Consider the following 13,357-nt stretch of genomic DNA (forward strand, 5'->3'; position numbering starts at 1 on the left):
AACCATGCCACAATATACTGGAAAAATTATGAATTATATTTGATTCAGTATAGTTGTTAAAATAATAATCTGTATGATAACAACCTAGACTATCTTACTCCGTTTGTTGTCAATTCTCTTGCTCCTTCTCCTCTGATTAGCTTCTGCATACTCGTTCAGAATTATTTCTTGCCAAATGATGGTTTCTAGATCTTGCTTATCTTCAGAAGTAGATTTCTGAATTTCACTAACAAGAAATTTGCTTAGGATCAACAAAAATATTCTCTATATAAATCAATGTTTACAGTAGACCTAAGAATATGAATACATTTGATTTCAAAAGGAACGCTGTAATAGCAGGCTTACTTAAGTAGTACTAAATAAGGAGTAAATCATGAGAGAAACTAACTCTCAGATCTTTAAATAAAAGGTAAAATCTTTCTTTTGATCATTTAAAGTCATTCACATGACAAATGAGTTCTCTACATGCATTGTATCTATTAGATTAATATATTTTTAAAAATTAAGAATTATTATGCATAAATTTCTCATACTCAAAATACTTAGGTTTGCTTCTCGTTATACTGCCACTGTGAGCAATTTTCTGCTGTTTGTTCTAGTATTTGGTGATGAGAGGAAACAATCTCTGCACTTTCCTGAGGAGGTCTCACTTACCTTGATGTTGTTTGGGCTGTGTCTGGACACACTGCAGGCTGCGCAGAATATGAATGTTCCTCACCAAACGTGGCATCCAAGTAATCTGAAATTACTTCTGTCTGCTGACCACCCACAGGCTGTGACAAAAAGAAGAAATATTAGCAGCAACTGGTAGGCACAAAGTTAATACAAAGGCTGTATATAAAAGAGGTCCAAGAACACTCTTTTTAAAATTGTATCTCCACAGAGAACTGAAGGATTGCTTAAGTGAATAAATGGAATTCTACAGGTATGAAAGACAGAGGCTGCCACAGAGGAGGCAATCCTGAAGTAGTATGCCATGCAATGTGCTCCTGGCAGAATTAGCCAAGAGAATTAGGCTGCTCAGGGTCACAACTTAAAACATAAATCTAAGATGGATGACAGCAAACAAAAGTTCCTTTATCTGAAAGTTATTTGACTGGACATTTGAAATGACAACAGATTCGTTTCAGTTTCCTATGGACATGAGCTCCTGTTCTAAAAAATAAGATGATGCTTGAGCTGTCTTAAGATAGCCCATCCCATCTCACTGTTGCAGAAGCCTAAAATTTTACACAAGGTGAGATGTGAAATCCAGTAACTCTCAGCTGAGCAGTTATTTCTAAAGATTTCACTTACCTTCACCTTCTAAAAGCCAGGCATATAGATGACAGTAGGCATCCTCATTACCCCACCACTTATAAAGAGGAAGAGCTACTCTGAGATTGATAGAGATTCACCTCATCCTAAATTGTGCAAAGGGGAACCTAAATTATTCATATATATACCAGAGACCTAACTCTAATCCCACCCTAAAGACAGGTCACCACGTGGAAGTTTAATTTGCTTGAATTTCTTCATTCACTGTTCTAGCCATGTGACTGTGACATGCTGCTATGTATCACTCAAGCTCCTGAAATCTGGGTACTCATTAGTTTATTACATACTTGAGTAATGCTGAAAGCTTTAAGGACACACCCTCAGCACACATGTATAGAAATTCATAATGATGTGGGAGAACTGGTTAGCCCTTTCTTACGATACAAACAGAAATGGAGAATGTGCTGATTAATTTTTTTAATTGATATTTAGCAGAGAGGTAACTAAGAAGGGAAATTGCCTCCTTAGAAGTGGTCCCTCTGGGTTGAGGGATAATGCATATTAACATGGGATGAGAGGTTGTTTAGCCTGAGGAGAAAGGGTCTCAGCAGTACCCTTATTGCTCTCTACAACTACCTGAAAACAGTTTGTTTGAGGTCTGGTCTCTTCGTCCAGGTAAAAAGCAATAGGATAAGGGGAAGTGGCTTCTAGCTGTGACAGAGAAGGCTTAGATTGGGTATGAGGAAAACTTTTTTCACTGGAAGCGTGGCCAGGCACTGGAACAGGCTGACTAGGGAAGTGGTGGAATCACCATCCCTGGAAATGTTCAAAGGACATGTGGATGTGGCACTTGGGGACATGGCTTTATGGTAAACACAGTAGTTCATGGTTGGACAATTGGATTTGATGACCCCAAAGGTCTTTTCCAACCTTAATGACTGTATAGCAGCTGGGGAAAATCAAATATATTAGCTTAGAAAACTATCATAGCAGGATCCACTATCATTCATGGATCCACATCTGTGATGGGAGCAGGGTTAGAGAAGGAGAAGAAAACATTTCAAAGAAAAAAAACCCCACACTTGCTTTATAAAAGACCATATACTAAAATACATGTGATATCCAGCATCCTGATTGCATCTGCAAGTCAGTACAGACTCTTCTTTTTGGATATTTGTTTCACCACAAGAATACTCTGAAGAAAGAAGGGTGAGAAAATACCAAGATGAACAATATACTTTTACAATTCAACAGTTACTAACAAATTAACTGGGGTTTTTTTCTTAGTAATTTGCCTCCTTACCTTCTGCCTTTAAGAACACCAGATAAAGGCACAAAAAGATAAAGCTGACTGTTGTTTTACAAGAGGTTAGACGACTCTGCTTCTCAATTTTAACTGCAATTTCGAATAAATCTATACATTAACCTTCACACAGCTGTGCTAAATTTCAGAAATCAATACTTCACTGAAAGAGCTTTGTAAAGTGCTATGGTTCTGAGACAATCAGCCTACAGACCTTTCAGCACCTTGAAATTCACCATTTCTGTGGCACATTCAATTACATGCTGATATATTTGGTTAATACTACTAGAAAAAGACAGAATTAACTTATAGTTTTTGGATGCTTTATGCCATTGTGGGTTGTGAAACTACCTTAAATAGCCAGCTTTACATGACTGATCATTGATTTGCAGCTCCAGATTATTCAAATACAATACAGAGCAGAGAATAAGGTTGCAGGTTTACAAGAGATGCTTAATACAGTCTGTAGCATAAATCTATGTCTCCTATCTGTCCTTCTCTTTCCCTTATAATCTAAACAGGAAGAAACAACGGCTTTCCTTTCATGCTCCTCTCCATACTTTTGAGTTGGTGGTATTGAATAGAAGTGATGTGTTACAGAACACCTTCACAGCACAAGAATCAACAAGGACCACATGCTGTATCTGTTCTTCAGGAGAGGACAGGATCATAAATGCATGCCTCAGTTTTTTCAGTATGTCTTGCTTAGGCAGAACTAAGCACAATAAGTACACTTCTAAATACATGTGAAAAAAATCCCCACTGAATAATCTTCCTAGTCTATAGGAAAGACATAGTTATCATAATGCAAAGCATTTGCACTTACAGAAGTGAGAACTATGACAAAAGAAAACAGCACACTATTGCCTGGATCAAAAACTGAACAGGATGCAGTAGGAACCTGCAGATGGAATTGTCTGGTATACGCTGGTATGCTACAATGAAATAAAAGAAAACTTTTTGGAGAGAATATGAGACACAGAAGATGCGCAGGGCAACTAGGAGTTTTTGAAAATCCTATACGATGTGCAGGGCATCTAGGAGTTTTTGAAAATCCTATACTGATTCTAAGTTTCCACATCAGTCAATAAATTAACTTTACTAGGATTTCCCATCCCAGCTTCGCTATTTTCATAACATGGATACAATCCAAACAGGAAATATAGCACTGGACTTTTACAACAAAAACAACTGAAATTATTTAAGCATGCAAATTACTGATGCTAGTTTATTCTTTACTAGATTGAAGATTCCCATCTTTGAGTGATTTGCCTACTTTATATAATATCTTATGACAAACATAACATTTCAAATATTAATTAAACTGTGGTTACTTGCTCATTTGTTGTGCTCTGCAAGTTAGATCCTGTGAAGGCATTTATTTCTTCCACCTGAATGGAAGAGGCTCCATTCCAAGGAGGCTCCATCACGTTTGTTATTTGAGTACATTCATCATCTACCTGCAGAACACTGGTTTCTGAATTTTGCTGCTCTTCCTTGGCGTTAAGCTGTGTCTCATTTGGCACTGCAGAAGTGGCAGCTTGTACCATTGATCCTGACGAGGCATTCAGAGCCATCACAAGCTCTACTGGCAGGGCATCACTGCTTTCAGCTGCTGATGAATCGATGGAACAGGCATGTTCCAACTCCAACTTGTCAGGCAATGGGTTTTTAAGACTCTCAGAATCACTAGGGTATCTCAACAAACCACTGATGTCAACTTCACTAGTCTCTATATTCTGTTCAGTAAGCACACCCATGAAAATCTTCCCTGGGGATGACAGTGAAAGATCTGTACCATTGTTAAGAGAATGATCTTTTACTGTGTTATCCATGTCAATAATGGTCATGCAGGTGCTGTGGCAATTATCTAAAACATGTGGAAACGTATCTTCTGGTGGCTGTTCCTTTTGAACTGTTACTATGTCTTCCACAGGATCATGTAGACAGAGGCTTTCTTCTGGAAAGCAATCTTTATTACCCAATCTTCGTGGTATCTAATAATTAGATATAAAAAGTTTACCAAAAACATTGAGTAACTCTTTCTAAAAAGAATTTAACTAAAATTCACTGTAGAAGTTCATCTTTCTATATATGAGTGTACATTTTATTATCAATTTTTGCAAATTCTACAAGACTCAAATCCTTCCTTCATACAATAGATTAACAAGAGTTAGACTGAGCTCTCAGTTTCAAAAGAAGTTTCAATTTCAGCTTTTGATGTGTATAGCAGTGAAAATCCAGGGAAAAGAGACTACATCTATTTTAGCCAAAGATAATATGCCATTTCCAATGGCAATGGCAAATAACCTGAGGATGTTATAAGGCTTTAAAAGAAAATAATTCAAAATTTCTGTCACACAGAAATAATGAAAGTAAACATATTCACAATAACTTAAAATACATATTTAGTAAAACACAACATAGGAATTTTGATTATGTGTTTATGTGGATCCAATACAGGTATGGAGGATTTGTGTCTCACAAACTTCAGCTCAAAACCTTAGGATTTTGAGAAGTTTGAGCGATGTGGTTTCCACACTGAGTAGAGAACACCAAATTGTAATTGCTCTTGGAAAAGTAATACTGCTGCTTTTCTAATCACTTTGAGCTACAGTCAACAGAAGCACCCATTCTCACATGAATAAATTGCTTTTCTATTTTTTCCCCATCCTTGTTTTAAATGCTCTACAGAAAAAAAAATATAATGCCTCTAGAGACCTAAACCATGTTTTTTTCTACATAACATTTGTATATAATAGCGCTCCTACTTAGTAATTCTGGATCTAAGAAAATCTCTTTCAATGCATTTTTGGAGTCTTGCTGCCAGCAAGTGGCAATATTAGGCAATGCAAGTGACCTTTAACCACTGATGACACGATTTAGATAAAGCTCACACACAGTAAAGCAGAAAGGGCAGACATCTGACAGCATACACTTAGGTTCAGTTTGCAAGCTAGTATGAATCCCTGATTCTTTCTTGAAAAATTATTCTCCCATTAGCTTCCTATCTTTTACACGTGCATCAAATTGTTCCTAAGTACTGTCTACTTCTTACTTTGCTTTATTGAATTACACTTTATTTTTACACTACTTCTCTAATTCATCCAGACATTAAATGATTCAGGAAAAAGAAAACTTCACTGGTGTAACTTTCTCTACTTGAAGAACTATGGTATATCCAGAATGTACATGTATTACAAATTTCCCAAGAAAAAGGCTCAGTGCAATTTTTGAAAAGAGGGTGAAATTTTGCAAGATCCTAAAGACCCCAAAGTCATCTGAAATTCAACCCTTAAAAGTGACATTCACAAAACTCCAGACACAGTAGTCCACGTAGGGTCTCACAAGAGCAGAGCACAGGGTCCACCAGGATTCCAAAGCCCTTCTTTGGCACAGCTATTTTCCTGTCAGCTAGTCCCCATGAGTACTGGTGCCTGAAGTTATGTTTCCCCAGATGCAGAACATCACATTTTCCCTTGAACATTTCCCCTTGACGAATTTAATGAGACTTCTCTCCTCCCAGTTTTCCCATCTGTTCAGGTCCCTAAGAATGACAACATAACTATCTGGTCTATTAGTCATTCCTCCCAGTACCATCTCTGAACCTGCTGAGGGTGCAGTGTGTTCTATTTCTCAGGTCACAAATGAAGACACTGAACAATATCGTCCCCCCTACTGATAGACTAACCACAACAAAAATAATGCTGCTACATAACCAAAACCAAGAAAATTCAGCAACTCTAATTGTGAGGTGTCAGAATTCTACGCATAGATAATATATAGTTTTATTTTGTATATTCAAGGATACACAAAACTAAGATACTCAGTGACTCACTGCTAGTTGTCAAGGTGTCTGTCTTGACCTTGCTTCAAATCAGTACATGGAAGCCTGTGATGGCCATTGGTTCATCTCACTCAAGATTCTTCTGCAGGACTCAGACCTTGCTAGTGCCAATATCAACCAATAACCAAAAAGTAAAATCTACTGTAGTGTAGCTTTCTTAGTCAAGGCTCCTAAAATAGCTTCTCTGGAGATACTCTCAATGCATTCAGTCCGCCTATACTCCAGAGGCTATTACTAACAGGCAATCTCTATTTCAAGGCATTTAGAGTTTGTTCTATGGGACTAATCCTGTACAATGAGAATGTTTCATTTAATAAACTTACAGTTTTATATTAATAGAGAAAAGAATATCCTAGGATATTTCATTTTTTCCTTTGTTCTGAGATGGAGTATTTGACACTCATATTTGCTTGAATACATGAACAGTAAGGACAGTAGAACAAAACAGCTTTTTACTCTGATAAGGACAGCAGAATAGAACAGCACAGCCTTGGAAAATAGATAAAAGACGAAACTTAGGCAAGCAGAAGTCATGCAAAATGCAAGCAGGATGCCAACTTGCCAGTTCTGCAAGGCTGACAAAGTAGAAGTTATGCGAAACAGTGATACTGTGCATACTCAAAAGCAGGGGTCAAGGACCCCTAAAAAGGACATGGGACATTGATAACAGCCAAAGGATACCCTAAAGAACCATACAGGGACTTCGATAAGGGGTGCAACTTTGTAATATAAAGTATATATACATCAAGTAAGGGGAGATAGATAGCTAATGAATGCATGATTGGTGTGTGTGATAAACACTCTGTTCACTGGATGCTAAGGGCACTCAGATGAAGGATCCTCCAAGCGACCACTGCTGCAATAAAGAATGCCTGCTCTCAAATACTCAAAACTGTGTTACAAAGTTCCCATCTGGCCAATTCCAGTATCAATACCAGTATCATATCTGCCTTTGGTGAATTCTACCAAGAACTGCTTTTCCCTGACATAAACTGACATGATCTGTGAAAAAAGCCAAGTAAAACTGACTTTTTATTTGTAGGTACAAATCAATGGGACTAGATGGTACAATCATAAAGATATGATATATGCATTAAACAGAATCTTTCACTCTGCTACTACCTATTTCTGGCCACGAGTAAGAATCTCTGAAAAAAAAAGGATAATTACAAACAACCTCTTCCTTCTCAGAAACCTTCCAAATGTACCACCTGTCTCATGGTTTTCATGGGTGGGAAATATTTTAAGCTACTAAGTGTCTTCTTTACTTTAGCTTAAGTAACAGCCCTTACAGATTCTGTCTCATGATGATTCTTACTTTCACTGCTATGCTTCTACACTTGTGTACTGCAAGTTAGCAACTACAGCTCTTACCAAAAAACACAGAAAATAAAGATTAGCTTTAAAATTGTTTTCAGTGTGCTCAGTGTCATTGTCAACAGCTATGTACTTGCTTACCTCTTCTGAATCCTTCTGAAATCCATTCATATTGATATCTAAATTCAGGAGAATAGAAAAATTCAACTTCTGAAAGTTCTTATCGTCTCTTAACATATGGCATAAATTCCTAATTAAGGCTTAAGTTTCAAACCTTAAAAAACTACTATAGTCTTGCTCCCGAAGTGGAACTGACAATTAAATTTCTGGTTAGGCTCTGTTAGTCACCAAATAATATGTCAGAGCTATTTTGTCACATTCACTGTAGCTACAGTCCTGTGTTTCCAAAGACTATCAGCAGATGGAACTGCCACCCATTTCACATGATGAGACCTAGCCTCTGCCCTCTCTAATTACAGTGCAGTTAGACAATACTGCTAAAACAATCCAATAACTTCCTGCCTCTGGATAGCGATGATCCCAAACCCCCTGATCTCATCATCCAATATTCATATGAGTCCCTGGCAATTTCCTAAACAGAAATAAAGTGAATGTTTTTCCGCTGGATTACCAAAAATAAGCTCAAATGGAAGACAGGAAAACAGGTAGGGCAGTCCTGCAATTTTGGGAACACTGAGGAACGGAAGGACAATTTAAGTAGCAGCACATGCCATACAGACCTGGGGAATAATAGCATTTTTGTTTCTCTTTTCTTACAGATGTCTCTCATTCTTGGATACACTAGAAAGAAGCAAGGAGGAACCCTCCATGACCTGTTTACCTTACACATCTATAAGGCATTTAAGCACCATGTGGCCTGTAACCTTTGTCAGAAAATTCCACAGCACTGAAATGATTCTAAACTGGACATATACTACTGGCTTGAGAAAAAAGCTACCTCTTCAAACCGTCCCAACAAAATACTTAACAAAACAGAAGTTGCAGTCCATGCCAAACAACTGTCGTAAAAAACACGTAGAGTCAGATTCTATATAAACCTACATGGATACACATCTTCAGCTTATCAAATTATTTTCTCAAATGATTTTACAACAGCTAGAGCAACTACTCATTTTTTACAAATATAACATACCTGCAGAATTATTTTGCTGTTCTTCTGCTGCAGAATTTAACGAAAAACCAGGCTTAGGAATATTTTCAGTAGGTGATGAATGGTTTATCCAACCCCTAGAATTAAATGATACAATAAAAAAATCATAAAGAATTGTAATCTGTTCATTTTAGGAAAATTTTTACAGTACTGCAAGTTGGCCATTATCTGTGGGAACAGCTGCAGTTATTTTAGAGGTAAACTTTTCTTTCCAAGGACATGGAACAAATAAGACATCTGGATTTCCTATGTGTAGCTAGTCACGTTTGCACATTTGTTCTCTACGTGAAAAAAAATGGCCTTTCCTATTCTTTATTACTTCTTTCTATATTTCTGTTATAAATCTATCTTCCACTGAAATCTTTCCATACTTTTCAGGAACAGAAAGCCTAATATTATTTATTACAAGTTTTTATATGTCTAATGGTTTTCCCCAAGTTCCATTATTCTTGTTGGTTATGTTCTTAAACTATTTAAGGTAGTATCAACAAAAATAAATCCAAGTACAGCTTGATCCATATTGGACATTGAACTACTGCCAACATAAATACAGATCCTCCACTAAGCAAACAAGAAAATTGTTTCTCAATAGAACATGGGGAATAAAATAACATATAAATGAAGTATAACAGCATTATTTAATTACATTTTGCCTGACTAGAATTCCTGTGCAATGTATTATACTCACTTCAGTAGGGACTGAGACTGGTCCGATGTGTGTGCCTCTTGAAGTACCTGAAAGAAGAAAAAATTTTAAAAGTTAGTGAACAAAATACTTAATTGTTTATTTTCTGAGTTTTATTGCAGGCTTATCTTCTTCCTTCTGTAGTTTAGTTGGGAAATGGAATTCTTAGATCCCATTATAACATACATTACTACTAAGGTACAAAAGCATTCCACTTAAACCTTTTTTTACTTGTACTATTTGACAGAAATGTTGAAGAATAAATCAAGAAGAAAACATTCACCCACACAGGAAAACAAACTGTTGCAAGTAAGATACAATTGCTTCAGACTTAAGATGTCTAATACATGAAAGGACCAAAACGCAAGGTATTTTAATTTCAACTCACAGTTTTAATCTCTTTTTGATAACTTTTTTTCTTTAAATAAGACAAGGTGCTGCTCCAAAGAGCGTGATGTTTAGTACACTGCTCTCAATATCCCTATAAATATCATACCTAAGGAACTGCAAGACCTGCACATCAGGCTGTTCTGAGTGGCAGAGCTGCCACAAGCCAATACAGGAAGGAGCAGGTGAGTAAGGACAGCAAGATCCAAAGACCTTGGATCTGCATTTTGTGCCTTTGACAATAATGCAGAGATCTCCCTCAGTATGGAAAAAGGAGCCTTTATACAAAGTCTAAGGCAAACTAGGAATGATTAAGAACTTCAGAATAGTTCTCTCACCGATGACCTAAGACTGAGTATTACTAGTGGACTACCCACACACACTGGCTGCAATTTTAAACAAATCATTGACTTACAGTGGACAACAATAACAGCACGAGAGGACTCTTAATAAAGAGCTTGGTGTGGACTCTAACTGACAACTTCTCTGGCTTACACAAGGTACTAGCCACACAGTAAGAACAAACATCTTAACAATGGCTTCAAGAGCAAGACATAGAAATCTCCCAGTAGAAATGACTACTAAGAGGATCCCTGGAACAGAACAGATTCTTTAGTTTGTGCAACAATTATTGACTGATGTAATTCCAAAATATGGCAACGCGATAGTTCACAGAAAGTTATTTATTTTGTTTAAATAGACCCTTCAGGTGAGTCAGCCTGAATATTTACATAGAACATTACCCAGAGACCAAGCAAGGTCATGAGAGTAAGAGAACAACTACTAAACCTCTCTGACTGGCTAACATTTCTCAGAGAGATGCTTTAAAATCTCAGCAAACTATCATTATAACTCAGAAGAAGACATTGTTTTGTCTGCTAAAAAAAATTGGTGCTAAGCAAAATCAGTATATTGCTGACTGATTGAGACATCAGCTCAAACCATATATATTACACAAATGGTATTTTTGGACTCCGATTGAAGTACTGGGAACAGCCTTTCATTCTGCTGCCATTTTTGGTGAAGAAATTCCCACAAAATCTCAGTAATTTTTCTCACTTGAACAATTACTTATACAGATGACTATATGAGGGGACTCCAGTTTTTTTCCAAAAAAAAGACTAATGCTTAAAAGCTGCTAGGTGTTACCTAAACTTTTGGTGCACCTCACCAAACAGTGTAAGAAAATAAAATTCTAAAAAAGGGAAAGCACAAACTTACAATCATTAGACCTGTCTGAACATGCTACAGAATATAATGTTAACAGGTAATGAAAATGACTTGTTGAAAAGAACCTGGATTCTACAAAATCTGTATCTATGTCTACTGCATCTCTGGTAGATGAAAATTCACAGGACTGCAATACCCTAAGTCTCCCACAACCCATTTGAAGCACAAAGAAAACTATGACTCTCTGGAACAACTAGAACAGATACTACTTTTCCTAAAAACGTTCACAGCCATCTACTCTGCATGAACCTCGTATCATATCACAACTACATGCTCTATTCAGATATGATAATTTCTGAGGACAAACTAGAAAGAGAGCTTATATGAAAGTACATTCCATGTTGGGTCTTGAAGGCTTGAAGAGCCACATCGGTGCAATATACACATATAGTTACCAAAGACAACAGGCAAAGATCACTCCTCACAGTATTCAGTAAAAACTTATAACTTTATATTGTCCCCAAGCGGGGCATGACCAAGCTCCCAGTGTCCTAAACAAGTCTGACCAAAACAAAAAATACTAAGAATTACCCAAACTACTTGGTGAAAAGAACTAGATTTCTTTGCCTTCCTTATTTTTTCTTTAGTGGACTGGGCAGCTGCCCTTAAACTTGGGATTAGCTAATCTGGTGAAAACCATTAAATTCAAAGGCTAAGGTTAAGAAACAGCTAGTCAATTCATCTCCCAGGGGGGAAAAAGCAAGTGCAAGAGCATTTCTCTCGTTCCCTCCATCCTTAGAAAATCATGAAAACTTCAGTCAAGGCAGCCCTCAGACATGCAAGGAGCAAAATAAAGTTACGGAATAAATTTTTGAAATAACAGCATTTTTTGGATTTTGCTCACTTTTCCCCACACTGCTAGTTGAGATAAATTTATTTGCAATTCTAGAATGAGCTGTAAAACATTCACTTCAGTAGAAAACATGTCTTTTTTCAATGTACCTTTTATCATCAAGGAAGCAGTCTAGCTCTTTTTAGAAAAACTCTTTTTATTGGAATAAAGATACACAGATTGTGGGCTTTGGACTGGTGAATCCAGTCCAAATGGACTTTTAGCTTAAAAACAGTGTAACAGAAGTTACAATTAAAAGCAGAGAACCTATTTGTCTCTAATTGTTCCACGAGCCTGCCACATGCAGGTGGAAAACTACTTGCTCAACTGAACAGAAGTTTATGGGCTAGCTACCAACCATGGTAAATACATTAAAAGGTAGACTAATTAGTGGATTAGGGAATGAAGAATTATCCACAGAGTAAAATAAATACCCCACCATCATGCAAGCAGAAATTTTATTCTGGATTTTGGATTATTATATCTTTCCTTTAGAAAGAAACAATTGACCAATCTTTGCATCACAGCTAATGTCATAATGAGTAACCCAGGGTGTATTCTGGCACAGTCAACCCAGATGATTACCCTTCAGCTCCTGAAAGAAATATATTAAAAAATATGTGTTCCACAACTTCTTCATATTTTTTCTGGGTTTGTTCCTCCAATTTGAAAGATATTAATCTCATTAAATACCAGAGAAGACACTTTGATACATTCCTGCAGACTATGTGCTACTTAGGTGACACAATTAAATTCAATTCAGCTGTAAACCACCAGCCTCCCTCAGGGGGAGGCCCAGTGGGTTTATTAATAAATAATCATGAGATATGATTAGGGAAGACATTACCACTGCTGTACTCACTGGATTTATCAGTTCTGCCCTTTGACAGTGTGTGTGGACACCAAATTTCCGTATAAAACCGATTTCTGGAGAAAAACCTCCTAGAAAAAAACAAACAAAAAAATTCCCAGTAATTAAAATTTCGATTGTCTTAATTTCTATGTAATTTTCCATAATTCCATAACTTTTTACATAACTCAGTAACTGAGCTACATGCATCAAAACTTCTGATATGCAATTTATTGAACTGGCTAAATAATCTATTACAGTAGATTTTGAAACTACATGGATGAACTAGAAATTAATAAAACCAGCCAGCTATGGAAATTTATTTCAATTAGTGTTCCAGGACCATCCCTGATTTTGCATTGGAGATTAGGTCTTTCCTTTTATTTTTTAAACCAATTACTGCAATTTTTTTAACCTGTCTGATCCATACAACTAAAGTTGCACTTCTAGACAGCATTGTTTCTTCAATGACTACACA

The 13,357-nt window shown here is 36.7% G+C and overlaps 1 protein-coding gene across 1 annotated transcript in view; it reads right to left on the bottom strand.

Moving 5' to 3' along the window:
* The window catches only part of ANKRD31 (ankyrin repeat domain 31), a 60,779-nt gene that overhangs the window by 45,152 nt on the left and 2,270 nt on the right, over window positions 1-13,357 (bottom strand). Inside the window, 7 exon segments of the mRNA XM_056513377.1 lie at window positions 99-226; window positions 655-773; window positions 3,895-4,557; window positions 7,866-7,903; window positions 8,878-8,972; window positions 9,584-9,630; window positions 12,892-12,971. Of these exon segments, the coding sequence (XP_056369352.1) occupies window positions 99-226; window positions 655-773; window positions 3,895-4,557; window positions 7,866-7,903; window positions 8,878-8,972; window positions 9,584-9,630; window positions 12,892-12,971 (1,170 nt within the window).

The sequence above is a fragment of the Oenanthe melanoleuca genome, chromosome Z (genome assembly GCF_029582105.1).
Source record: "Oenanthe melanoleuca isolate GR-GAL-2019-014 chromosome Z, OMel1.0, whole genome shotgun sequence".
Classification (NCBI taxonomy): Eukaryota; Metazoa; Chordata; class Aves; order Passeriformes; family Muscicapidae; genus Oenanthe; species Oenanthe melanoleuca.